General features: G+C 49.2%; 2 protein-coding genes across 2 annotated transcripts; both read left to right on the top strand.

Annotated features, from left to right (window-relative positions):
* Positions 1–606: 606 nt before the first annotated feature.
* On the top strand, positions 607–11,017 carry SIAH2 (siah E3 ubiquitin protein ligase 2). Its single transcript, XM_064457794.1, has 2 exons — positions 607–1,062; positions 9,530–11,017. Exons 1-2 carry the CDS (start codon positions 694–696, stop codon positions 10,085–10,087), a joined length of 927 nt encoding a protein of 308 aa, XP_064313864.1. The 5' UTR covers positions 607–693; the 3' UTR covers positions 10,088–11,017.
* A 2,520-nt stretch (positions 11,018–13,537) lies between these two features.
* Positions 13,538–26,844, top strand: ERICH6 (glutamate rich 6). Its single transcript, XM_064457793.1, has 12 exons — positions 13,538–13,835; positions 14,427–14,533; positions 16,720–16,766; positions 16,869–16,985; positions 19,703–19,804; positions 19,882–20,039; positions 21,048–21,115; positions 21,964–22,121; positions 22,262–22,347; positions 23,606–23,758; positions 24,034–24,265; positions 24,736–26,844. Exons 2-12 carry the CDS (start codon positions 14,431–14,433, stop codon positions 24,997–24,999), a joined length of 1,488 nt encoding a protein of 495 aa, XP_064313863.1. The 5' UTR covers positions 13,538–13,835; positions 14,427–14,430; the 3' UTR covers positions 25,000–26,844.
* The last annotated feature ends 255 nt before the right edge of the window (positions 26,845–27,099 follow it).

Here is a 27,099-nt window from a genome sequence, read left to right as displayed (position 1 = left end):
AAACATTTTAAACCAGCCTAAAATATCTTTTACTGTTCTTTTTCACAATTTTACTACTCCGACCCCATCGTAAGCATCGTGTCGCCCTGCACGCAGCTCTCCTAACGCCCACTCGCGTTCGCAGGGGTCACCCCAGTTCGGTCCGGTCGGTCGCTACCCACGCGCGCTCGCGGGTGGAATTCTCCCCGGCGGCGACCCACGGAGGGACATGTCAGGTGCAACCCCCGGGGCGGGGGGGTGGAGATGCTGCCCCACGCACCTTCTCCATCACCCTCGCAGGGCACCCCACGCTCCGGCAGCGCCCGGACCGGTCACGCCCCGCCGGCACCTCCCTTTGGCTAGAAGGGTTTGGGATGATACCTGCTTAATTACTGCCGACAGCGGTACGTGTTTAATTACCGCGGACAGCTCCGTTTCCCAGGGCAACCCTCCCCGCCCCCCCCGCCGCCGCCGCCGCCGCCGCGCATCCCGCCCCGCCGGGCGGCCCCGCGGAGCATCCCCACGGAGCGCCCCCGCCCCACGGAGCATCCCCGCCGCTCCCGCCGCTCGGCGGAGGCCCCGCCCGCCGGAGCATGCCGGGACCGGGGCGGAGGCCGCGCGCAGCCGTCGCTTGCGTCAGCGCCGCCACCTCCCTCCGTCCGTCCGTCCCTCCCTCCTCCGGCGGCCCGATGGTGGTGGCGGCGGCGCGGCGCGATGAGCCGCCCGTCCTCCGCCGGCCCCGGCGCTAGCAAGCCCTGCGGCAAGCAGCAGCACGCCCCGTCGCCCGCCGTGTCCGCCGCCGTCCTCCCCGGCCCCGGCGGGGCGTCTCCGCCGCCGCCTCCCCCTCCTCCTCCTCCTCCCCCGCCGCAGCAGCAGCATCACGAACTGACCTCGCTCTTCGAGTGCCCCGTCTGCTTCGACTATGTGCTGCCGCCCATCCTGCAGTGCCAGGCCGGGCATCTGGTCTGCAACCAATGCAGGCAGAAGCTGAGCCTCTGCCCCACCTGCCGGGGCTCGCTCACCCCCAGCATCAGGAACCTGGCCATGGAGAAGGTGGCCTCGGCCGTGCTCTTTCCCTGCAAGGTAAGGGGGTTGGCAGGACGATGCCCCCCATCCCCCTGCCCTCTATCTTAAGGCTTTCCCCCCAAGATCCTTTCCCTCTAGGAAGGGGGAGGGGAGGGAGGGGGGCAGCGCGATGCTCAAAAGAAGGGAGAGAAACTTTTTTTCTGGGTGGAAAACTTTGGGTGTTGGTGGCTAGCAGTTATGTCCCCTCTGTAAGAAGCACAGTGGAAAAGCTTACCCATTTGTGTGTTTCCATATAAATAGGGCCTTGAAGCGTGGGGTGGTTGTTTTTTTTTTTACCAGCAAAGAACAGTGTGATCCTCTTTCAGCCCAAAAACCCAAATAATCTTTCACTTCCAAAACCCTGTGAACCAGCTGGGGTAGGTACAGGGTCGTGTTTGGCCACGTCTGTGCTGGCTTCAGATTTGCACACTGAGCAGGCTGAGGAGGGGAGAACAGACTGATGCAGAATTTCCCAATGGGCTTACGTCTCATCTTCGTTGCTAGTTTGATACAGAAACATTGCAGCTTACGGGAGGACTTCAAAGAGCCTTCTAAGGTTCATCCAGCATAAGCAATAGCAAGTTCACTTGGCAGTTTGCAGAAGGTGATGATTTCTCGGCATTTACAAAAATGCCCACGCTGAAGATACCCTAGGACTCTCCGCCTGCAACAGCACATGGGACTCATCTAGAGCCACTGTAGATATCAAAGCCGTAGCTCTGCAAAGTCTTCATTTTCTGCTGGTCCCTGTCCCCTTCCTCTTTTTATTTCTCCCCCATCATAAATACAGAACAGAAAAGGAGGCACTTGCTGGCCTCCATTAGCCCATTTTCATGGTTCTGCGGGTTTCTAAAGTAAAATAAGACGATGGGAGTGCCACCAGGCTTTAAAAACAAAACTTCTAATGATCTAATTCACTGAAAATCCTGCTCTAAATTTTGTCCTACTATTTGGCATAAGCGGTAGATAGAAAGGCTAGACCTCCCCCCCTGCAGTTAACTTAACTTATGCTGATGCTCGGTCTTCAAAAAGTGTTTTATGGAGGTAGCAGAAATTCTGTTTGTGTCTCTCCCATCAGCTCTCTGCAGCCCTCCTTTGGAAGGGCAGGGGCTGGTGAGCTGTCAGGTCAGTAATTACATATGTATTACTCTTTTCTTCAAGTCTGTTGTCTCAACACTATTTCAAGTATCCAGATTAAACATTTAAATATAATTTTTTAAAGTGAGTTTTCTATTTAAAAGAACTGGGTGGACTGCTCTAAAGTGCATATCCTTCCTCATAGACATTTACCAGGATGGCAGACAGGTACACGCAGGCAATGCTGAGCAGGTCCTTTTCATGCCTTCCTGGATCCCCTTGATGCTCATACCTCCATAATATCAAAAGCACTTAAAAACCGCAGGCTGAAGTGATGGAGGGACAGATGCAGGAACTGCTGGAGCTGTTGCTGATGTGGAATATGAGAAGAAAGTTTTAAAATACAGAGCTGTCTGTGGCGGGGTGGAGAGCTGTGGTCAGGCTGGCAGCGAGACCGATGGAGCTGGAGCAGGCACTGCCAGTCTCTGGTGGCACATGGCAAGCTTTCCATGGCAAGCTGGGAGCAGGCAGCGTGTGGCGAGCTTTCCGGTAAGAGCTGCGAGCAGGCACTCACTACCTTGGCCTGGAAGAGCCAGACCCTAGCAGCCGCTTTCCCTGCCCAGCCTGCAGGAGCACAAGGATGAGCACGGAGTAATGGCACCTCCAGAGCAAATTGTCCGTGTGGACTCCTGCGGCACGGTGCAGCCGGTGGCCAGAGCCCCGTCTGCCTCGGGGCTGGCTGGGTCACAGGATGGGACAGCTATTGGTGTCTCGCAGAGCTTTTGATAGCGTGGGGCTGTTTCACCACTCACCCTTGAATGGGAATTAACCTCGCAGTGGCAACAACAGATGGAGCGTGGTGGCGAGACGCAGGTCCTCTTTGCTAAGCACAGCAACAAGTGCAGTGAGCCACATGCCCAGCTGTGACCCAGTCTGAGCCCAAGGGAATACAAACAGCCAGTGTGGGTTTTTTCACTGAAATGCTGGCCTAGTTCTCATTTTTTAAAGTGTCTCGTCAGTCTCATCTGTGACAGCTGGTATTCCCTGCTTGTCCTAAACGAAACAGATGCATCCAGGCTGGAGCGGCTCCCTGGACCAGAGTCCTCACAGCCCTTCCTTGCGCTGAGGTGCAGCTCTGCTGCCCGCAGCATGCCAGTCTGTCCAGCAGCCGAACAGCCAGACAGGATTCCTGCCTGCTCGTCCCCATGCATTGCAGGTAAACAGAGCATGGGAGAAGGAAGAAAAAGCCTACAGACTCTTTCCTGTAAAGGGGAGAAGTTATTACATTCCTGACTTTACCTGTCAGACATTACTTTACTCACTCGGTAACAAAAAGGTTTCTTAAGCCCTTAATTGATGGGATTGGCTTCTTCACCCCTTGAGGTTTGCTTTCTCTGTGGGTGGAGGAATAAGCACCAACAAAGAAAAGTATGTCTAAGAACACCCCTCATTTCATGCTCCCCATGAGAACTGACTAGAGATCCCTGCATATCTCAGGCAAGTTCTGGTTCAGGTGTATCAGCTATAAAGACTTCTCCAGTTGGGCATTCGCTAAATATAAATAATAAGGCAGCTAGCACATGTCAACCAGTTAAGAAAACAGCATTTCCAAAAATTCCTCCAAGTGCTACTCCTGTGGTTGATGTCATGCTCTTCAAAGCAGTGACTTGGAGAAGGAGGGATGCTGATGAGGTTTGCAATTGTTGAAGCAAGTGCTGGGGATCGGGCAACTCAAGGTCTTGGTTATGGGACCGGGAGAGTTTTGGCTCTGACCCTGTGGTGTTCTGGTGGTCTCTGCAGTAACCCAAGGTGAAGGTCTGTGCTGGTCAGCATGTCAGAGGCTGCTGCTGCGGCAGGCAGGAGGCCAGGGACTGGGCTCGTGCTGGCTCGGGCCTTGGTTTGGTTTCTTAGTACAGCACCTCCAAGCCAGTTCAGAGCTGGGAGAGCTGGAGAGGGACTGAACCAGCTGTGGTTGGTGTGCTGCATCTCGCAGCTGCCCGGTGAGATCCTAATGCAGACAGGAGCCCTAGGCCACGGCATGTGGGAGGGGACAGCTCGGGCAGTGCAGGGGGTGGCAGCAGCCCCTGGCCCCAGCTGCATGCAGGGCGGCGCTGCCAGCAGGATGTCGAGTTCCCCTGCGCCACGCTGCTGTGGTCACACGTGCACCTGCAAGTCGCCTAGATCAGACCCACGGACCTGAAAACATGACACTCGCAGAGCCCCACGTCCCAGACCATGCTGTGGTATGGCCTGCGCGGAAGCGCGCGTCCTCCCTGCGCACCAGCATCTGCCCATGAGCTCTCCGCCCCCCGCTCGCCAGGCACACCACCCTTGCGGAGGCAGAGGTGTAAATAAGTTTCTGCTCCTCTTCCCTCGCACACCCTCTCCTTTATGTGGTTTTTTTCTGCCGTGAGCAATTCCTGCTCTGCTGCTTTCACTGCTCCCAAGAGCTGCAAAGTGAAATTAGCATGCATTAATGTTTTTCACTCTTACTTCTTGGGCCCAGAAAAAGCAACAAACCATCAGGGCTGTAATTCTCAGTCAGCGCTTACGTAGGTCGCAGGCAGCTAGCAGGGAGGTGCCCCACTGTGCCCCTTGTTGGCGGGTGCCCACCGGGTGCTGCAGCAGCGCCAGGGGCTTCAGCAAGGACCACCCCGCTCTGCAGCCAGCACACCATGCACCAGGGCCCGGCCTTGGTCCGACTCACCTGTAGTTTTTACCGCATTAGGGGAACACAGAGCTCCAGAAAACGTGAAGCAACAAATAGAGATGGTGGTCTGTCTGGAGGAGGTCCCTGCACTTCTAGAGATAACAGTGAATGGTATTTGAAATAAATAGGACTGAGACATGACAGAGCCAACAGAAAATGGGGATTTGGTGTTGCCCATGGCTATAGGTGCTTTGAGGGTTGTTCTTAAAATGCTTTAAGAAAGATTTACAGTTATTGCATCTCTGCACTTTACAGGGACCCTGGAAAAAAAATCTATAGGAGGATTTAAATCTTGAAGTCACAGTAAAGTTACTGAAAATATAAAGTGCCTTTTAGTGCTCTAAGCAATCTGCAGAAGATAAAATGCACATCATAAATACACTTAAACCCCTAATTAATGAATGCCAAAAGGAATTAGTTATTTTCTTTCATCTTTTAAGCAAGTGCAAGTGGAAAATAATATAAAGGTGCTATCTAGTTATGAAGTTGACTTAATTGGGGTATAGGTCCTTCCATAACTTTGGGGTTTTTGCCCAATACTGGCTATGACAGAAAATAAATCCTGTTAATTTGAAGCTGCATGAAGAGACAGCAGAATCCATTTTCACAGCAGTGTGTGAGATACACTGTGATCGTTGGCTGCTGAACTTGGAACTGTGACGTGGCCAACTGAGCACTGGAGGGTGCGAGAGGCATTTCTCTGTTTTTAACCACTTCATTCAAAGTCTATGGGAAAGCAAGTAGAGTTGTAAGTTTTCTCTGTTGTCATCAGCAGAACTGCAGTCCTCATGTAACCACGAGCGTTAGTTGACATCTGTGCCCTGCCATGTTTTGCTAGCCTTTTGTGGTGGGACTTGACAAACAAAGATGCTCACACTTGAGTGATCCTGGCATGGCCATGGAAATGACGTGGGACCGGCACTCCTCATCTGCCCTGTGTAGAACTTCCTGCTTGCATTTCAGTTTACAGTAGACCTTACCTCCAACATACACAGGCAAAAACTAGCCTGGCCTTAAGGAAAGAATATCCAATAGCAAACTCAGGGTTTGTTTACACACTGATAGCATCTGGGTTGGGCAGCTATGTGGATGGCATTTAGCAATGTATAATAGAAAAAAAACCCCAAACAAACCAACAAACCCCAAAACCTTCTGCATAGGTAGACCAGTGAATTCTCAGCACTGTGATTAATTCAGCCTAACAATAAGTTTTACTTATAATGAAGGAAATTACTTTTCTAGTTATTATATACATTAAAACTAAGTACATGGGCTTGATTTTTCAGGGGATTAAAACCCCATTCTTGCAAGCTTTCCTAGGAGTGCTGCTGCTCTGCATCTTGGCAGCTAGGACAGATACCTCGCATGAAGAGTCTTCCAAGATCCCTTACCATAGCCATCTCTAATTGGAGATACTGCCATGTTTTGGAGTTTTCAGGTGCTTCTAGCCCTTTTGAAGAAAAGTAAATCCAGTAAATTCATTGTACTGTACTCTTACACTTTGCCTTGCAGAAAAAGATCGCAAGTCCTTCTGCACCTCACAACCAACACTTTGAATTTAAAAAGTGGAAGGCATAGTGAGACTGTATATAAACTGAGAAGTCTTAAACAATACCAGTCTAAGCACTTCCTTTCATTTTCTTTAGACAGGTGGTAAGAGGTAGGCAGAACTGCTCCATGTCCTTAGACCACTGCTGCTCACCATCAGTTCAAGGGACAACATGACAGGTTTCCCATGTAAACAAACAACTTGCAAACAGAAATTGCACATTCATGTTATTATTGTATACAAGCTTACTCCTGTATTTTGTCCAATGGTGCCTCCACAGTCGCTTCAGAGCTTTTCTTTATTTTTTTTTTAAAGGCAGTTTTGAAGATTTTAAGCAAATACACTAAACCTAAATAAGGTCACACTTCCTATTTCCAAGACATAGTAGACTCTAATAAAGTGGTGGGGTTTTCTTCTGGTAAAAATGCATGTTAATTTTGTTTTTAACTGAACAGACATCCCTTACACATAGGGGTCTGCTTACATCACCCCACCTGCACGCGTGCATAGAGCCCGCATGCTCCATATGAAATGACACAATGCTCTCTGGTCCCTTCCCAGATGAGCCACAACAGCAGACCCAGCACTGCTCCCAGAGTAGAGTTTATAAATGCATTCTGCTGGGCAGCTAGCTGTGGCCTGAGCCTGTTTCCTCACTGGCGTGAGGCTCTGGAAGGCACAGAGGCTTGCCATTTTCTGAGCTGGCCCTCGCTGTGCGTCCTTGGGGGAGCTCCCTAGGGTCACTGCTAGGCTGGGCTGAGCATCTGTACCCAAGCTGGAATGAAGCCTTCGGAAGGCTGGAGGGATCTTAGAAGCAGGGACAGATATTTTACAAAGCACTGGAGGAGGGAGAAGCACGAGGGGGTCTCAATCCTCGATGGGTCCCTGAACACTGCTGGCACACATACAGGAGCAGGCAAGCCTTTTCTTTCCAGAAGCATTATTTGTATCTCAGGCTACTTGTATACTAGAGGGAGAGTCTGCTGGCTAGAGCAGGAGGGATTTGGAGTTGGCAGTCTATTGGCAGCTCAGCTGCTGATTTCCCATGCGGCTTCAGACAAGTTACTTTAATCCCATGTCCCTGCCTGCCTTCATTTACAGGGTTGATAATACTGGCGTCTCTCTGCTGAGCACTTTCAAACTTAACTGATGTTTTCCGAATGCTTTAAGACACTCAGAAAGCTATCCTGTCAAAGTGAAGTTCAGAGCAGCACACGCAGAGTGACATACGTGGAAAAACATGGCATGCTAAGTCATGTATATGGTGATGATCTCTGAGCTGACTGTTTCCTCCTAGGAAAGAGAATACAGTGCTAAACAAATGACTGTGAAAACAAGTACATAATACTTTCTAGCACGGAATACTAGAAATTATGAGAAGGGCAATGAAAAAAGCAGAAAACAGTCACATCAGCCCAGGCATTAGTGTCACACCTGCACCATTAACACTGTGCGCAGCCCTGGCTGCCTGTCTCAAGGTGGACACAGCAGAAGCAGAAAAGGTGCACAGGCCAAGTAGCTCAAAGGTATTGTATAACCCGTACACAGGGAGAGATGAAGCAGGCCTTTGAGCAGTAAGATAAAGATCAATGACATTTGCCAAGCAGCATGAAGACAGCAAGACAGTTTTTGCTGTTCACAGTTTGCCATCATTGGTAGGGATCCTCACCAAATGAAACCCACAGTGATGGGTTGGGAGCACAGAAAAGCAGGTACTTCTCACAGTGAAGGGCAAAGCCACCACTATTTGTGTATCTTGTTTTTTACGCTCTCACGTCTATAGTCACCAGTGGTTGCTTTCACACAGACGTCTGGTTTTGCCAACCAGCAGCTTGTATATCCTTACTAACTTTGTTAATGAAGTTATACTCGGAGCAGCTCTTCAACACACCGCATGATGGAAGTGTTAATGGGAGTATGAATGTGGGGAAAACCAGCAGGCCAGTGGGGCTGGAAGCATGATTCGTACCTGGGTCACTGCATTACGTGGCAGGGCAGCAGGCATGGCAGACTTCACATTTGCCATGATGGGGCTTCTGCCTTTGGCAGGAGGACGCCTTGTTGCACTGCAGCACCCTGCAATAAAGCCACTAGCAGAGGATTAAGCAGCAGGGGCAGACAGAGTAAGTGAAGGCTCACGTTAACTCCTTATGGCTTATAAAACAAGCTCTTCCAGAAGCACAACGTCAAGTTTCTGTCCCAGTATTCCTACTGCATGGCCATTTAACCCTTTGAGATGAAACTTCTTGCACACATATCAGCCCAGAAATAATCATTTATACCTTGGTTATACTTGTCCTCAAGGAAGTGTCATAGTGTCCATAAGCAACCATGCACGGATGTTGTAACCTGCGGGATAGTGTTAGTGGTGCTGGTATCGCTACAGATACCTACAGGCTGGGGGAGCTGTGCGCTTGGGGAGAATAGGAAAGACTTTTTTTCTCTCTGTGGAGGTAGCGTGAAAGCAATATGGTCAGTGTGGACAACTAAGCTGACTAGAAAAAGGAAAAGTGTCCCTGGTTGTTTAAAGCAAATTAACCCTCTAATGTGCCCAACAACATTAAGAGAAGTTAGATGGTACTTACTTGTGCACTAGCTTTATGCTCAGTGAAAAATTGTCCTCTCTCTTTCCACTTCTCACAACTGCAGTGCTGAAACTGTTCCAGTGTCTAAAAAAGGCTGAGGGGAATCTGCATTTAAATTTAATGGAAGTGCTTTTGCTCTGTGATGGTAATAAGGTACATCTATTAAAAATACTTCACTCTGGAAGCTGTTTGCTGAAACTAGAATCCTTTGTTCTTTTTAAAGAAAAGAAAAATGCAAACCAGGACCACTTCAGCTGATCTGGACCAATCAGATCTAACTACAACAGCAAATCTAACTACAACTCAGCCTTACAAACCATTTTATCTGAGTGCTTGCATTAGAAAAAAAAATAACCACAAAAGACAAGAAGAACCCTATTTAAGTAGAAACAAAAATAAGTAGATCTCAGCTCTGAATCCAGGGCTAAATAGAAGTATCTGATGTAAAATCTGCAGTGAGAACAAGAGTTTTGGTTGATCACTAGTGTTCTCAGTTGACAGGTGGGAGCAGCGAACACTAGTGCTGGTGCCTTTCCTGACGGCTTGTATTTGGTCTTTTTCCAGTACGCCACAACAGGCTGCTCTCTGACACTCCATCACACAGAAAAGCCAGAACACGAACACATCTGTGAGTATCGTCCCTACTCCTGCCCATGCCCTGGTGCCTCCTGTAAATGGCAGGGATCCTTGGAAGCCGTGATGTCCCACCTCATGCATGCCCACAAAAGCATTACCACCCTTCAGGGAGAGGACATCGTTTTTCTTGCCACAGACATTAACCTTCCGGGAGCAGTTGACTGGGTGATGATGCAGTCATGCTTTGGTCACCACTTCATGCTGGTGCTGGAGAAACAGGAGAAATATGAAGGTCACCAGCAGTTTTTTGCCATCGTGCTGCTCATCGGCACCCGAAAGCAGGCAGAGAACTTTGCGTACAGACTGGAGCTGAACGGCAACCGCCGCCGGCTGACCTGGGAGGCAACGCCACGCTCCATCCACGACGGGGTGGCTGCGGCCATTCTGAACAGCGACTGCCTAGTTTTCGATACGGCTGTAGCACACCTCTTTGCTGATAACGGAAACCTCGGCATTAACGTGACTATTTCTACATGTTGTCCGTGATATATTTGCATAGCTAGTGAAACCTAGGCTGTCTGGACATAGTGCTTTACATTCACTAAGGGTTTTCTTTTTGTTCTGGTTTTGTTTGGTTTTTTTTAAATGATATTCAACTATGTCATCGGGTATGCTAAGGTTCCTAACTAGCCAACATTTTTAACTTTGGAGAGAAGAGGAACAAGAGTGTCCTGTAAGTAATATGAGTGGGAAAAGGTCTTTTTAAATTCTTGGGTGCCTTAGGAAGATTCCACACACAGAGTCACCTTTTTTAATTTAACTATATTTTATTTAAAGAGTGCTTCCATTAGACATGTGGCTTAAGAGACTTGAAGGACTGCATTCCTGTTTGGAGCGGACCTAAAAGCCCTTTCAGGAGGAACACAGACTTGCTCTCTCACTGGTGAGCTTTAATAAGAGTTTTTAGTAGGTGGGAAAGGAAAGAAATCCAAGCAACCTCTCACAAGAGAAGTTGTTGTGACTCAAAGGGGAACAATAGGTACTTCAGTCTTGATACTCCATTTCCTGCTACCTTATTAAAAAGGGATGGGCATTGGATCATTTGCTGTGCTTTTAAAAGAAAAAAGGGGAGGAGGGGCTGGGGTAAAGCATGACAGGTTTCACAGAGCATGGGAATTGCCAGCTCCTGTCCGTTTTAGGGGCACCAGTGAGCCCAGCACACGGCACAGCCACTCACAGCTGGGTACAGATGAAAGCAGGAGGCACACATCTAATGTATCTCAAACAGCTAGAGCCTATAATATAAAAATATACTTAAGCTGTCCTTAAGCATCCTTGGAAATATATTTGACTATTGATTATTGTAAAAAACTAATAATATAGCAAAAGCTTTATGGCCAGTGTCATGTCATTTGCTATTTAAGTTTTGTTGCCATATTTACTTTTATTTTGTAATAAATATTTTGCTAAAACTACGCTGCATAGCATGCTGTGCTAACATGTGTGTGTGTGTGGCAGCAGCTGTTGCTTCCTGGTTACTTTGCATGCTCTGCCTTGCTGGATCCGCTGGGCTTTCCCTGGCACAGGCTAGCTCACCCAGGCGAGCTCAGGGGGTGCTCGCCCCCACCACTGCCTCCCAGCCCTGCTGCCGGAGAGGGCCACTTTGCAGCATAAGCAGGAGAACCAGGTGGGGATTTCAGTCCCAGGGGCAACAGTGACAGCCTGAGTCATGCAAACTGAAATCACGGTCTGTCACCGAAGCTGAATCTGCCTGTAGCTCCCCCTCTGTGACCAGAACCTTCTGTCTGAATCACTCAAGAAAAATACTAGCTCCACATATGGCTTTGCTGAATATTAAGATGTTTGCCATTTGTAAGAGGCAATGAGCTGTGAGGCCATACAGTCCGCTGAGTTATTCATCGGTAAGAAGCCTCACAATAGTGGAAAACTACATGTAAAGTGACAGATGAAGCTTGGTGTGAATAAATATAATACATAGGGAGGAAAAACAGTCATAACTGCATCCCTCCAGGGGAGAGCTCGTTGGAGTTATGACAGAGTCCTATGCAAACAGAACCCAGTGCCAGGTAGAAGTCCCCAGAAAAGTGCCCAAAAGAATGACATGGGCTGCATCAGCAAAGAGAAGCTTGTTCCAGCCTGGAGACTTTAGAAGTGACCACGATAAAAAAACCTCCCAAGGAATTACTCTAATCTTTTCGTATCCAGTTCCTATAAAGAGCCTACGTTTGATCTGATTTACACTGTGCTGGCAGAACTCCAGTGGCATCAGCAGAGCGAACTAATTCACTCCTGCTTAAGCAGGATCAAAGTCAAGCTCTGGCTCTGACAGGCGTTAACACCTGTGCTTTCAGCAGAACTTGTTAAGCAAGAATTCCTAAGGATTTGATTCATTTTCCCATATTTCAGCAACATTCAAAATGGAAGATAGTTTTTCTTACTGACAGTTGGGACATAAGAGCCTTTTTGTGTAACATAAAACTCTGAAGCATGTCTTTGATTATAGCAGGATGAATTAAATTAATTATGCCAGTGTTGCCTATAACCCCCTTTAGATAAGTTAACATACATTATTTCATTCGGTCTTTCTACACCATTCAGTTCTGAAGGAATGGCGAAGATTTATTATATCTCACAACAAAAAAACCCCAACACCCAGCATCTTTTCTGACTGAAACTGAATTTAAGGTAAAGAATACTTCAGCTGGTACTGCCAGAAAGTGATGTGCTTCCTCTTCGTATCAGTGAATGGACAGGACAGATTCATTCCAGCACTTATCAAAGTGTTTCAGGTTTTCTTCTGTATGCCACTGGTGTGAATTCCCGAGGGTGATGTCCCAAGTGCCAGAGGCAGGAGAGGTTTTCAGGGCACCAGCACCTTCCAGGGGAAGTGGCAGCACATTAGTAAATGCGTGAAAGTTCCTCAGAATGTTCGGGAAAAAGTTACTGAGGCCAGCCTGGTTTTCTTAACAAAACTCCTGATCCAACAACCAAGCGCCCTGACTTCGAAATGGACAGTGAAACACACCAGGAGAAAACCCTGCCCAGGAGTGGGCAGCAGCAAGGGAGCTGCAGCAGGCAGACCTCCCTGCTGCGGGGAGCTCTCCCACTGCCCCGCCAGGCTACAGCAAACAGCGTGCGCCCAGCAGCCCCGCGCAGCTCTGCTCCAACACCACCTGGGAGCACTTAACTGCAGGCGGCTATAGGAGCGACTGAGACTTGTGCCTATGAAGCAGTTTTTCTGTTGAGCTGCTACACTATATTTTTGACAGTTTTCCCTAAAAACAATTTCTACTTTAAACACAAAGAAAAATGCAAAAACTCCCAGGGATGGATTTATAGCAAGAGCACAGCACAACTCGAGTGGCTCCCGCCTGCGGCCGTGCCAGTGTCGGGCCGTGTGCCGTTCGGGCAGGTGCTCACCTCCACCTGTGCCACAGCACTGGCAGCACCGCAGCCAGATGCAAAAGCCGTGGCAAAAGTGGGGTCTCCACTAACCGGCCATGGAAGCAATCTCCCAGGTCCCCAGTGCTACAGGGACCTATCAGCACCAACGCCAGCTGAGCGGCATGTCCAAACGCTGCACGAATATCACTGGCTGCACCTCAACGTATTCTTTCCATTTTTTTAAAATGAGTAAGACTTACTTATTTTGTTGTAGAACTCATGTGCTTGTAAAACCACTGCAAATTCTTATACAAAGCCCAGATAACGTAGCACGTATGTGTTGCCCTAAGATGAATCTAAAGCCTGTGTTTGCAAATGATGTATCTGAAGAAAATTGCTTTCTTTTGGTCTCCAAGCTGTAAGTGCAAATTCCTTGGAGGGATTGAACAGCACCTAGTCCTACAGGAGACATCAGCAACAGATGTCAAGCATATGACACAAACGTAAGAAATCTGTATAGGCAGGTGTTTCAGGTGCAGCCAGGAGTTCATGTCCGAACAGACCAATCACACCAGGTTTTGTAACCAGTGTTTCACCTTCAGCCCAGCTCCCGCTTCACGCAAACGGCTGCAGCTCAGCTCCGGCGGCTCATCAAGCTCGGCGCAGCGGGCGCGCAGGAGCTGCTGACGGGGAGGACGAGACCGACAGCTTGCTCGGCCTGCAGCCAGCAGGAGCGCAGCACCTCCACCGACCGCCACGGGCTCCCGCAGCTTCCGCACGGCTTTGGGCACCCTCTCCTCCCTTGGAGGGCCCTTTCGGCTTTCCTCGCCTGGCCGCAGGCTCCCGGCGCGGCTGTCCCGCCAGCGGCCTCTGCCCCGCCGCACGCCAGGTGCGGCTCTACCCGCCACGGCGGGCGGGGAGGGAAGGGGCCGCACAGGCCGCACTCCCTGGCTGTGCGAGGCGCCCGCCGCCCGCAACCCGGCACCGGCCCAGCCGCTCCCGCTCCTCAAGCGGAGCCGCCGCCCCGGCAGCCCCCGCGCCCGCCGCGTCGCCCTGGAGACCGCCGGGCGCGGGCCCTGACGGAGCGGAGCGGGGCCGCGCGCACGCCGCTCTCGGCTCTCTGAGGAGAGCCCGGGGAGGCCCGAGGTAAGGCCAGGCGCGGCTCCCTGCCCTCCTGAGCCCCGCTCCAGGCATTCCACGAACCGGCCCCTTCACCCGAAAAACTGCGGGAAGGAAAGCGGCGGCGGGACCGAGCGGCGGGCTGCTGCCACCCAGGTGGAAAGGCGCCTTCCGACCACCCTGGGGTAGGATGCCACCGCGGCAGCAAAACTGGGGCCGAGCCCCGCTTACTACATCTAAAGCGTTCGTATTTTTAATTACATGCATTTGGAAAAGGCTCATTTATTAGTACAATAGGCAAGGGCAGCTGCTTCGAAGTCATCGCAAATGACTAATAAGTGGGTTTGTGTCTTAAATTAAGGGAAATGGAGACGTCGGGCAACGTCGAACCCACTGCGACACAGAAGCTGCCAGGAATTTCGGCATCGATGCAGACAGAAGCTAGCTGGCTTCATGAGCACGCCCACAGTAAGAAACAGCTTTGTTCAAGAAAGAGGTTGCTCACTTGTATTGTCTTTCACTCAGGCTGCCTCGTACCCCAGTGCCTTTTGTAGAACACATGTAAGTTTGCAGTTTCCCAGAGACGCTTTTGCAAACTGACAGCAGACCCGGGGGCAGCCCCCAGGAATCCCCCTCTGTGGCCCCCTCATTAGCCTCGCCACAAAGCTGCTTCTAAAAGAACCTCTGGGTCCCCGTTAAGCATGCAGGAGCGCTCTTCCAGCCAGCAGGCGTAGGAGTGCTAAGCAGATGGCAGAAATAGTGTATTGTATTCCTGTGAGAGGTACTGGCAAAGCCTCTAAGGAGAGCTGAAAATGTATCAACCTTTTTTTTCCTCCTGCTCAGCTGAGTCATCCCAGCATGTGACCAAGTAAACAGCTCCTTTGCTTGCTTACTGAAGTACAGCATTGTACCTTGGCACAGGGAGTATTAGTGGTAGGTGCTGCCTTATCCCATCCCTTTTGGGCACCACATCAAACAGCATTTGTGTTTCATTTCCAATGCCAGGCAGCCCTCCTCTGTAGGAGAACACCTCCCGCATCTCACATCCCTCTGAGAGCAGGAGGAGTGATCTGGGCCACAAAACACAGCACACCAGCTGAAAGTACTGGGGAAAGCTGTGTGCAGATCCATCCGATAGAAACGGGGTATGCACAGCCCATGACAGATAACCAGCGTGCTCTCCATTTGTTTGGAACTGCACTGTGAATGTGTTTGCAGGAGAAAACCATTGCAGGCTTTGTACTTTAGGTGGAGCTTCAGAGTCCTTGGGATGACTGTCACTATAACAATCGAAGTACAGAATAAGGGAACTTGTGCCAGCGGTAAATCATCTACCTGGGTTTGGATGCAGCAGCGGTAGATAGAGGTGATACAGAAGCTGCAAAGCCCATTAGAGAGGGCAGAGTACAAATGTGGAGCACCCACCTGCGCTGGGCACTGTGTGCTAGGTACCAGGCTTCCTTACATCCCTGGGTGCCCCAGTGCACCCAGAGCCGTGCCCCAGCTGCACAGCTCTGCTGGTGCACTTTGCACTCCCTGAAGTCACTTCTTCTCAGGTGGGGTTTATGATCAGTTACTCTTTGTGACACAGCTTGATTGCAAAGGGTGATAACTACACATCTTTGAACCAGAATTTAAAAAAACAAAGTTCAAGCAAACAAGCAGCCACATCATTCAGCCTTCTAAAGTATAAGTGAATCCCATAGCATTGCTTTCTGCTTTTCCTCCTGTGCTGTTACATTCACTTCCAGACACGTTCCTGAGCTATGGTTCCCATTGCAGGCCTGGGAGCTGGGTGTTGACCTGGAGCTGTTGATTTTCACCCTATCCTTTTTGCATACACGTTCTGTTTTTTTCATACTTTCCAAAGAGAAGGACTTAGAAAGGATTTGGTATTTCAGCCTGCCCAGAGTTTCATCTGGCGGGGTATTTTCCAGAAAGCAGGACAAGCTTCCTTAGGAGGACAAGACAAATTGTGTGGCAACAAGGGAAACTGAAATTCAAGAACTAGGAATGTGTTGAGTTTGCCTGAAGGGGAGGGTATGGCAGCTGGCGTGCTGGCCACGTCAATATTCAAACAGAAGGTGATGTATATGGGACAGCACACAGTTGTGCACGTGAGGTGGCTGGATGTCCACTAAGAGGGAACCTGTGGCTGCTGAGGACAGTGATAGACATCCAGTCATCTGAGACGTTTTCTGTTGCCCCAAAGGCCAAAAAACCCTTCGTTACACTCGCGCAGCATGAACTGCACTTGGAAATGAGAAAAAAAATTAATCTCTACAGCTCTTTCTTAGGACGCAAAGCTGGAAATGCTTTAGTGGATAATGCAATATATATTAGTGCTACAAGTCGCTGACCCTAAGCAATAAGCCACCTCCATGACTTCAGTGGGATGGTTTGATAAAGCCCTGATCAAACGTCAGTGCCCAGTTCAGTCCCTTGGGCATTTGGGAAGGGTTACACGCAGATCCACAGCCACCCTTCTGAAAGCGTAGGACCAAGCCTGGCAAGATGATCTCGGGCAGCCAACGTGGTTAGTAAGAAAAGGCTGGCATGCTGAAAAAGGACCAAAATAAATAAGTCTAGGAGATAAGCTTTCTGAGAACACAACACTGCTGTTCAGTAATTCTCATTATCACTATTACTTGCAGCCCTGTCGGAAGAGTTCAGCAGCTTAGATATTTTGTGTGACACGGAGGTAAGGACTCACCCAGGTTGCATATATACTTTTTATCCTTAATAGTTTTACCCCTGAACAAAAGTATGACTCCACATTGCTTTTGGTATTTTCCACTTTGAGTTCAAAGAAGATTTTGTGAAGCTGTTCAAGAACTCTTTGCGTACCCTGCCCTCCGTTGGCCTGCCTACTCTCCTGGCCTACAGACCCGAATCATCACGAGGAAACATACAGATTGAGGTGGGTCAGTGGTGGGTGTTCCCTTCTATGTGACTTGGTTTTTTTATTTTGATTCCTATGATTCCCATGTAGGAAAAATAAAAATAATGCCCTTTGCCAAGCCAGTGCAGGAGTTCCTTTATGAAATGGTTTTTCTTTTGCGATGCTGTTGAAACAATGCTTGTTGTGCACACCTAAGCAGCAAGAGGCCATGCAACTCCTCTCCCCACTGCTGCATCCTACGTTGAGAATTTCCTAACAGAAGATTTTGCCCTTCGGCTAAAACAGAAATATAAAATTTATATAAGTGCTAGGTATACAGCCATGGAATCATAGAATTGTTAGGTTGGAAAAGACTTCTAAGATCACCGAGTCCAACCGTTAACCTCGCACTGCCAAGCTCACCCCTAAACCACGTCCCCAAGCACCACATCTACATGTCTTTTAAATACCTCCAGGGAAGGCGACTCAACCACTTCCCTGGGCAGCCTGGTCCAGTGCTTGACAACCCTTTTGGTGAAGAAATTTTTCCTAATATCCAACCTAAACCACCCCTGGCACAACTTGAGGCTGTTTCCTCTTGTGCTATTTCTTGTTTCTTGGGAGAAGAGACCTACACCTTCCTTTCAGGTAGTTGTAGAGCGCGAGAAGGTCTCCCCTCAGCCTCCTTTCCTCCAGGCTCAAGAACCCCAGCTCCCTCAGCTGCTCCTCATCAGACTTGTTCTGCAGACCCTTCACCAGCTCCATTGCCCTTCTCTGGACACGCTCCAGGACCTCAATGTCCTTCTTGTCCCGAGGGGCCCAAAACTGAACACAACATTGGAGGTGCGGCCTCACCAGTGCTGAGCACAGGGGCACCATCCCTGCCCTGCTCCTGCTGGCCACACTATTCCTGATACAATACAGGATGCTCTTGGCCACCTTGGCACTGCTGGCTCATGCTCAGCGGGCTGTCAGCCAGCACCCCCAGGTCCTTCTCTGCTGGGCAGCTCTCCAGCCACTCCTCCCCAAGGCTGTAGCGTTGCATGGGGTTGTTGTGACCCAGGTGCAGGTCCCAGCACTTGGCCTTGTTGAACCTCATACAGTTGTCCTCGGCCCATTGATCCAGCCTATCCAAGGCCCTCTGCAGAGCCTTCCTACCCTTGAGCAGATCAACACTCCTGCACAACCTGGTGTCATCTGCAAACTTACTGAGGGCACACTTGATCCCCTCATCCAGATCATTGATAAAGATATTAAACACAGCTGTCCCCGACACTGAGCCCCGGAGAACACAGCTTGTGACTAGCTGCCAGCTGGGATTAACTCCATTCACCACCACTCTTTGGGCCTGGCCATCCAGCCAGGTTTTTACCCACCAAAGAGTACACCTGTCTAAGCCACGAGCAGCCCGTTTCTGCAGAAGAATGCTGTGGGAAGTGGTGTCAAAAACTCTACTAAAGTCTAGGTGGACAACATAGAATCATTAAGGTTGGGAAAGACCTCTGGAATCATCAAATCCAACTGTCAGCCCAACACCCCCAGGCCTCCTACACCATGCCCTGAAGTGCCACATCCACATGTTTTTTGAACACCTCCAGGGACAGCGACTCTACCACCTCTCTGGGCAGCCTGTTCCAATGCCTGGTCAGGCACTGGAACATCCACAGTCTTTCCCACATCCACTAAGTGTGTCACCTTATCATAGAAGGAGATCAAGTTAGTCAGCAGGACCTGCCTTTCATAAACCCATGCTTACTGGGCCTGATGGCCTGGTTCTCCTGTACATACTATGTGATGGCACTCAGAGTGATCTGCTCCATGAAGAAAAGTCAAAGAATACAAGCAGGGCATAGAGTTCTCTGTAATCCTTAGCAGAGTAAAGTCATCAGAGTTAATCATAGGCATGAGGTGGGGAACAAGGGAATTTCCAGAAACTACACTTCAGAGAAGCCAAGTATTTCAAATTAATATGTTCAGAAATGAATTTGAATGAAAGTGCTAAACACATAGTGCAGTAAATGAGGCATAAGTGAAGCACACCAGCTAAGTGGCCTGGAGCAAGTACCCTTCACCCCTTGCTGCTGTGGCTGGATAGCTGCTGTGTCTCCAGGGAGCACTGAGCTACATGTGCTGCCCTTGGAGGCAGAAGTGTTAGACACAAAATTCAGCAGTATGCTCTTGGCAGCTGCATCTTCTATACCTCAGTGTTTTCCATAAATAGATATTTCTTTCTGACTATCTAGTAGCCATCCTAAAAATATATCCTGCAGCAACCCTGATTTGCATCTGGTCAAATATGCTCAGCTCTTTTGTCAACAAATCTGCTGGTTGTTCCTCATGAAATTCCTCACAGATTTTCCCATGATCAGGGAGCTTTTTCTCTCCAAAGCCCCAAGCAATGTATTTGAAAAGGTTAATGCATCAGAGTACTCAACTATAGCATTCTGCTGTACCTCTGAAGCCTTGCCTTGGAAAGAATGGGTCTCAGTTACTGCAGTCATTCCATTTCTTGGAGTTTTTTTATTCATTTATTTACTACAGATTTGCTTTTCTTTTTGGTGGTTTCCTGTACCTAGTGTTTTGAGTTAAATCCTTCCAAGATATCACAGACACGTATCTGTTTTAACAGCTCTTACAGCCTTTATTACATTGCGTTTTGAGCAGATCTCTCTTTTTCTCTGAGGTAAAATGAGGATTTGCATGGTGATACCCTGTTTCTGCCCTCCTCCTGCTCTCTCTCCCCACCTCCATTTCAGACAGAGGAGGACTGTGCTCCAAGGTGCGAGTACTGTGGCAGCCTGCTGAAGCTGTTCCCTTCCTTCGAAGATGCTTGCCCACCGTCACAGGATTATGAATCAGTAAGTTGGTGGGAAAGATTAGCAGAGGTTTGCTGTGGAAAGGCCCACTCATGTGGCACTGGTCTTCTGCCTTTCAGAAATTCTGCTGCGAGCATAATAGAGATCTCTACGAGTTCATTGTAAATGAGAGGAAGAACCACGAAGGCACCTGGAACGTTCCCATTGCTGTCAGCCCCCATGAATCCCACAGCACCGAAGCCTACAGGCTGCTGTCCAAGGAGAGAGCATACCAGAGGTACCGTGAAATGGCCACAGGGAGAACTGGGGATCAGGTCTGTATAAGGAACAACAGGCAACTCTGGAGCAAAAAGAAGCATTAAGAAAGTGAAACTGCAGCGAGGGGGAATGAAAGAAGAAAAAAAAATTTCCTTTAGGCAACACAAATTCATATTCTATCTGCACCCTTTTGGCTTTTCTCAGGCTGCATTAGAAGGTAGTGAGGTATGTGCTAAGTTAAGCATTAATTCTGGTGCTGACAGACATAATATCTAGAGGCAGGTAGAGGCAAAAATGTAACTGCAGCTGTGGGAGGGATAATATTTGGGTCTAGCTTTTACCTGAGGTGCTGAAACAAAGCTCGAATTTTTGTTTCTCTATTTTGCTGCATAAACTGTGACATGCATTTGGATTCCAATTTCCAGAGTCACAGGAACCCTGCAAGTTTGACTTCTCCTGGACTATTTAGCAGGAGGCCCAAAGCTTATACAAATATCTAAGCCTATGGCATAGGCTTAAAGAAAAGTAAATCAGCATACCTGGAAGTAAACCGTTAGTTGCCATGAAGATCCTTTGCAGTCTGATGGTGCGGGTACCTCATATTATGTACAGAACATAAATCAAAGCCATTGTCGGTCACTATCAAATTTATAGGAAGCTAGATAAGAAAAATAGTGAAAAATATTCTGCGAGATTATCCATTTCCTTGATCTTGTGGGCAGCTCTCCTCTTTTGCATAAAGTCTTGATGCAAAATCTGTTATGATGTTTAGCTCTGCTGTCAGTAGAGCTGATGCCGTTGCAAGAGTCTGTTCACTGAAATCTCTGTATGGGAGCAATTCCTTTTTGCTGAGATATTACTATTTTGGTGATATTCCGTTGCTTCTAACTGTTATTTGCAATTACACAAGTGGAGAGAAAAACAGGTTCAGAAACTTGTATTCCTACAGCAAGCATATCCAGTACTTCTACTTCTAGATTTCAGAACGGATATATAAAATGTATCTCAGAACGCGTTCATTTTCCAGGCAGCAGGAGAGACAAATGGCCAGGCAGTTAGCTTTCCTGGGAGCAGAGCCGACGAGTGTAGCTGAATGTGAGTTTGCATTTCCTTACGTATTTATTTGTGGTTTTTTTATTACAACGAGTTCAATGGAATTGCTGGTCTCTAATGCCCTCTAATTGAACAGGATGATTTATACAGCGACATTAGTTCATTGTAAAGCGTGCAATCCCATTAAATTAGATATTGCCATATTAAATAATCCCTCACATGAAAAAAAACAAGAACAGTTACATTCCCATTGCAGAGAGGATCTCCTTGCTGTGACTTTCCGTATTTATATCTGAACATTTTAGCTGAGATGCAGAGAAATTGACCTTAGAGAATAATAAATTGGCAAAACCAAGCCCCTGGAAGGTAGGAATTACCAGAATTAGGGTGATCAACATTTTGCTTAATCCTTGCCACTAGTTCCTGGCCCAGGCTGTGGATGACTGAGCAGCCCTTTGGATCCAGCTATAAAATCAAAAGCATTTTGACTAAGAACAGATGAACTAGATTTACAATACAGGCATATTTTCACAGAGGATGGCAGGGCACTGAGGCTTTTGTAGCACTGAGGATTTCAGATCATCAGTTCCCCAGAGGATGGAGCCATGAATACTATCCCTCAAAAGTCATTCCTTACTCACACAGATATGTATATATACATAGTTGAAAACCCTACATTTTTTCATAATCCTGTTCTCTGAAATAGCTGAACACTTTGGACTGTTCTTGTTAGATAGAAAGCACCCTGAGACAGATTCCCAGGATGGAGCACTTTAGCCAGAAATTCCCCCTCCCCCAAGTTACAGCCTCCCTGCAGAGCTGCCAGGCAGCCCTGACATCAGTGCTGCCAGCCCTACCCAATGCACACAAACCCTCCCTTTGCTCTCTAGGTTCAAATCAAGCTGGCACAATTTCCTACCTGCTTTCTCAGGAGCCCCCATCACCAAAGGGCCGGACAGTGGTGCCTGGTGAGAGAGCAGCAAAGCCTGAGGAGGAGCCTGTCTCCTACAGTATCACCTGCTGTGATTTTACCCCTGTGGGTGGAAAGGCAAGTAGCTGATAGCAACAGGCTGCACCTTGGCTGCACCCACACTCCAGAGCAGCTGGAGCCTGGCACCCGCTTGCCTTTAAAGGGTGGTTGGTGGAGGTCTGCTCTCATCCATTTTATTGTTTCTTTTCCAATGTTAGGTAGTGAAGAATGAATTGTTGGAAAAACACTACAAGCATGGAGGGAAATTCCTTACTGTGCTTCCAGATGGAACATCGCAGTTATTGTATCCTTTACAGGGTCATTTGCCTGCATTAATCCAGGATTGTAACTGTAATTTTAAGTGTGTCCTAGTCTGCTTTATCACAGAATAATCTGGTCTGCTGCTCGCACTCACTTCCACAGTCCAAAAAAAAGCAGCAGTGAAAGAGCTTCCCTAGCTGTTGGGCTGAAGGTTTTTAGGACAGCTAGTAGCTTCCCTGAAGGATGGGCACTTGTGTCTTTACTATTCAGCTTAAGAAGTGCATTGGCCGGTGTTCAGACCCACTCCCAAAGGGTGCTGTTGGCCAAGGGGTCCCTGTGGCGTGGGCTCTGAAAGTGCTCGGCCCCATCCTTCCCCCAGGGACAAGCAAGCTCAATGTTTCCCACTGGCACAGCACTGATGTTCCTGTCCTGCGGGAAGGAGTAAGAGGTGCAGACAAACTAAAATTACCAGTTTAACTAAGAGTACTGTTTGGAGAAATGAAAACATGGCAGTTTCACCAAAGGACCCCATAGCTTTCAGGCTGCCCTTGCTATCATTTAAGCCATAATATTTTAAGTCTCCCACTTTCTTTTTCCTTACTGTGGCTGACTTCTTTCTGACCTGGGGGTCTATGAAAGTGTAACTGAACTCTGCCACCAAAGCAAACAGGGGCTGGAGACTACTTCTCTGTTCTGCCCTCCAGGCTGCCTTCATCCCAGGGATGCTGCCCGTCGCAGCGGTGTCAAATGGCAACATGCCATGAATGCGTGTGCTCACAGTAGCAAGTCTTGCTGGAGAGAAACCCCAGTGAGACACAAAATACCTGCTGTTTGGATACATTCAAGTCAGACTTCAGGGGCAAGTCCTGTCTTCCCCCTAGTTGTTCAGTTTTTCCCCTGGGAGAATGCCTGCCCCTATTTTCTCTGCTCACGTGCAAGCTGAGTAATTTGATCACTTCACTTTACTAGGCTACTACAGTTGTAAGTGCTGTCCAAGAATGTGTCTTTAAAATAAATTCACTTAGCAGTTCTGCCTGGGTTATTGGTTAGAAAATGACAAAAATGTGTTCTGTATCTCTAACCGCTCTTTTGTCAGTGTATACACAATACTTCAATGTAGGAGAAAAGCGTTGGCACCGTCCCAGGTAACACTGGCAGCACACCACTGTTCCGCCTTTAATACAGTGGTCTAGGTAATGCATCAATTTTTATACTCCAAAGTAGCACTCTGAAATATTTAGTATGTAGTAACAGACCAACCAGACAGGCAAAGGGGTTATGAATACCTTATCTGACAATAGCTATCCATCTGGAAATCTGGCAATCATTGTTGTACGAGAGAAAAAACGGCTTATTTGCATAGTACAGGAAGACAAGCCGAATAACGCCGAAATACAAGCAGTATTTATGTCCAGTGGCAGAAGTACTTGCTATTATCCAAATGGAGCTGTGTGGTATGTTCACATTGGTCAGAGTAGTTTTGCTCTCCACTGCACATTTTAAACTTCAAAGGTCATAAAGGATATTTTTAATAGCATTCAAATTAAAAGACAAATATAGCAGCTCGTGGGCCTTGTTTCAGGTGCCTCCTAGAAGAGCACAGCTACCCCAGCTGAGATGGGGGGTTAGATCCCAAACTAGCTGTGCCTCAGTCCCATCCCTCTGGGGAATGAGGGATATCAGCTGTGGGAGCTGCAGGGTGCAGAGCTTTGATTTTCCTCTCTTTTAGGATAAACATGAATATTCAGGGAGGGCAGTATTTGGACCAAGAGGGCAGCAGGGTGAGACGGTGGACATGGCCGAACAGCGTCATGTCATCAGGACCCCACATCCCGCTGGGCCCCATCTTCATCTCCCTGAACCGGCACGTCGGGGTCAGGATCCTGGGCCAGGACAAGATCACTGTTTCCTTCCTCGCCATGGGACAACAAGCAAAATTCAACGTGGGAACAAAAGTGCAGGTATTTCTCAAGTGCACAGGCAGCTCCACACAAAGCCGTTCCCCACAGCGGGACCAAGGTGGCCAGGGAAGCTCCCACCTGTGGGAAAGTGCACTAGTCCCACGGTGGGTGCTCTGTGTGTTGTCTCACGGTCCTGCCCCCAAAAATAGCAAACAGTGGAGGTGTACCCATGCTCAGTTCCTGTGCAGCCAGGGGGCTCATCAGCTCCAGCAGTCCTGGCGTTCTGCAAGGGGCTGCAGAGTGTGGGAGGCACTCCCAGGCTGGTCCCCAGTGTCCCTGTTCCGAGGGTCAGCCTGGCTCTGATGTGGGGAGGAGAACCGTGATCCATGTGGGCAGGGTGCATGGCAGCTCCCTTCCTCCACGGGCTTCTGCCACAGCAGCAGGTTTGTCTGCTGGTGAGAGACCAAAGCCCCATCATCCTGTCCCACGCTGCTGTGGCTCTACTGACATCGTTTGCCTCCGCTCCCCAGGTCAACAACATTGGCCAGCTGCCTCCCCCCACCTGGCTGGGTGAAGATGAGCTCCTGCTGCTTGCCTTCAGGGTGAGGATCCTGCGGCTCTTCGACAGACTGCGTAGATGCTTAAGCTTTCCTTCTAATGAGCAATGGGACAAAATCAAGCCTCCAGCATACCTTACCACGCAGACTTTAAAGATCTTACAGCTTTGTACAACTTCTGACATAAGTGATGAGCTGCGCAGCTCCATCAGGGCAATAGTAAATGCTCAGGTGTGACCCGCATTTGTGTGGTGTGAAGGCTAAACGAGCCGTGTGAGATGCCCCAAGCTGCTGCAGTGCCTGCACACACTCGGCAAGGTTTCCGCTGCAGCCCTGCCCTGACATGGCACAGAGCAAAGGGCTGCCTGTGGCCATTCTGCACAGCCCCTCTCCTGGGGCCATGCCACACTGACAGGGTCTCCCAGCAGAAACCAGCCCAGGCTGACCAGTCGTTTCAGCCCGTGGATGTGGCACAAAGATAAAAGCAAGCACAGCTAAGGCGTAGCCTGTGGCAGGTATACAGGGAGGAGGTGTTTGCTCAGAAGTCACCCACACAGGCACCGCTCTGCACAGCCAGCGCTCCTGCCAAGGACTTTGCACCAGCAGGATGCCCCGATTTCCCTGGCACGAGTGCTGGATGGCAGCTGCAGCCTGCTGCAGGTATGAGACACAGCAGTTCCCCATGCAGCAAGAGGGACAAAAGCCTACAATTTGTCCAAAGCAATCAAAGGTCATGGTCTTGGTGACGTTCGTGCGGATGCTGGGGACAGAAGGCCATTAACACGGGCAGCAGACAGCGTGGATGAGCTGCGGCCTCTCGGCAGCAGCTCATAAGGGGTTGCTGCAGTGGGAAGGCTCTGCTGCATCAGGTGCCCTGTGTTTCCTTCCTGCCATGGATGCGGCGGCTGCGGGAGCAGCACAGGCAGAGGTGGTGGGGCACAGACCCCCCGTGAAGCGGGTGCCTTGGGCTGGCCCCCACCCCGAGAAACACCCCATCCCGGGAGAGGGGCGGTGGAGGGCACTGCTCCTGCTCGCTCACCCAGGCTTGCGCTGGCCTCATTGCAGGGGTGTCAGTGGGGTGCAGGGCCTTTGGGAAAGGGCAGACCATCACCAGCTCCCCTTCACCTCTCCATGCCCAGGCGATTTCTGAGCTTTCCCCAGAGTCAGAGCAAGGGACCGTCCCGCCGCGCCACAGGGCCCAAGGCAGAGCGGTGTCCTGCTGCCGCATCGCCCAGCTCCCGCAAAACACAGACCTTTGCAGACTTGGCCACGGTGGCTTGGGTGAAAATCTTTGATTAAAGATGCAAAATCTTCTAGATTCTCAATCTTCAGTTTAGAAAGACAAAGATCACACCTGGGAGTTGATTTTGAGCTGTTGTGCCATTTTAATTCCAGTTTTTAGCAGGGTTACATCTCATTTATGCCAGCGCGAGATGAGACCCAAGGACAGACCTGTGCTGCCAACAGCTTATGTGTTACAGCCTGTTCTTCTGCACTCACAGTGGGAAACATGAGCCCTGTTTTTCCGTCCTTCCCTAATCTGCACCCAGTTCGCAGCGATTCCACCACAACTGTATCATTTACCCTTGCGCTGAACAAGCCAAGATCAACAAGCTTGAATTTGCCCCTCAGTATTATTATTTAATATCTGTTTTGCACAAGGATGAAATCAATCAGGTGTTCAAATAGGGCATTTTTAGATCAGTGGGTCTTTATAATGTCATTTTAAAACCACAAAGTAGCACTGTGCAGGAGAGAGCAAAAAGCTGCAATTTTAACACCAGGACTGTGGAGTAAGTGAATGTGGCCTCCCGTGATCTCATCGCCCTTACTGGATGCAAGCCGTGGGACAGAAAAACAACCCACACAAAACACAGAACTGAGGCCTTGATATGCGGGACAGAAGGTCAGGGGCACAGCTGGAGCACCGGAGCAGGAGAGCGCGCCTATCTATGTTTATACCGTATGTGGAGCTAGTGTGATAGAACACGTTCAGAGGCAGAGAGAAGGGAAAAATACTAGCTCAGGAGGCAGACTACATCGAGGCTGCTCTCTTGTGAATAAACGGCTTTTGGGCTTTGCTTGTGCATGAATATGGAGTCCGTGTCATGAATCGCCACACAGGACAACACCTGGGCTTCCCGCTGCCCCCCCGCAATGCTGGGTGCCCGACCCTTCTCCACAAAACAAAGATGTGTTTCGTAAGACAATTCAGGGAGGAGAAACCCTTTCAGGATTACTGAATACACAGAAAGCACAGAGCACACCCTGAGCCGAGTACTGCTGGAGGCTGGGAGGTGAGCAAGGGGGGCTGTGAAGCAGTGTATGCTTGCCCCA

The sequence above is a fragment of the Phalacrocorax carbo genome, chromosome 7 (genome assembly GCF_963921805.1).
Source record: "Phalacrocorax carbo chromosome 7, bPhaCar2.1, whole genome shotgun sequence".
NCBI classification, from domain to species: domain Eukaryota; kingdom Metazoa; phylum Chordata; class Aves; order Suliformes; family Phalacrocoracidae; genus Phalacrocorax; species Phalacrocorax carbo.
The sequence above is the reverse complement of the archived record's forward strand: the minus strand, read 5'-3'. Positions and strand labels throughout refer to the sequence as shown.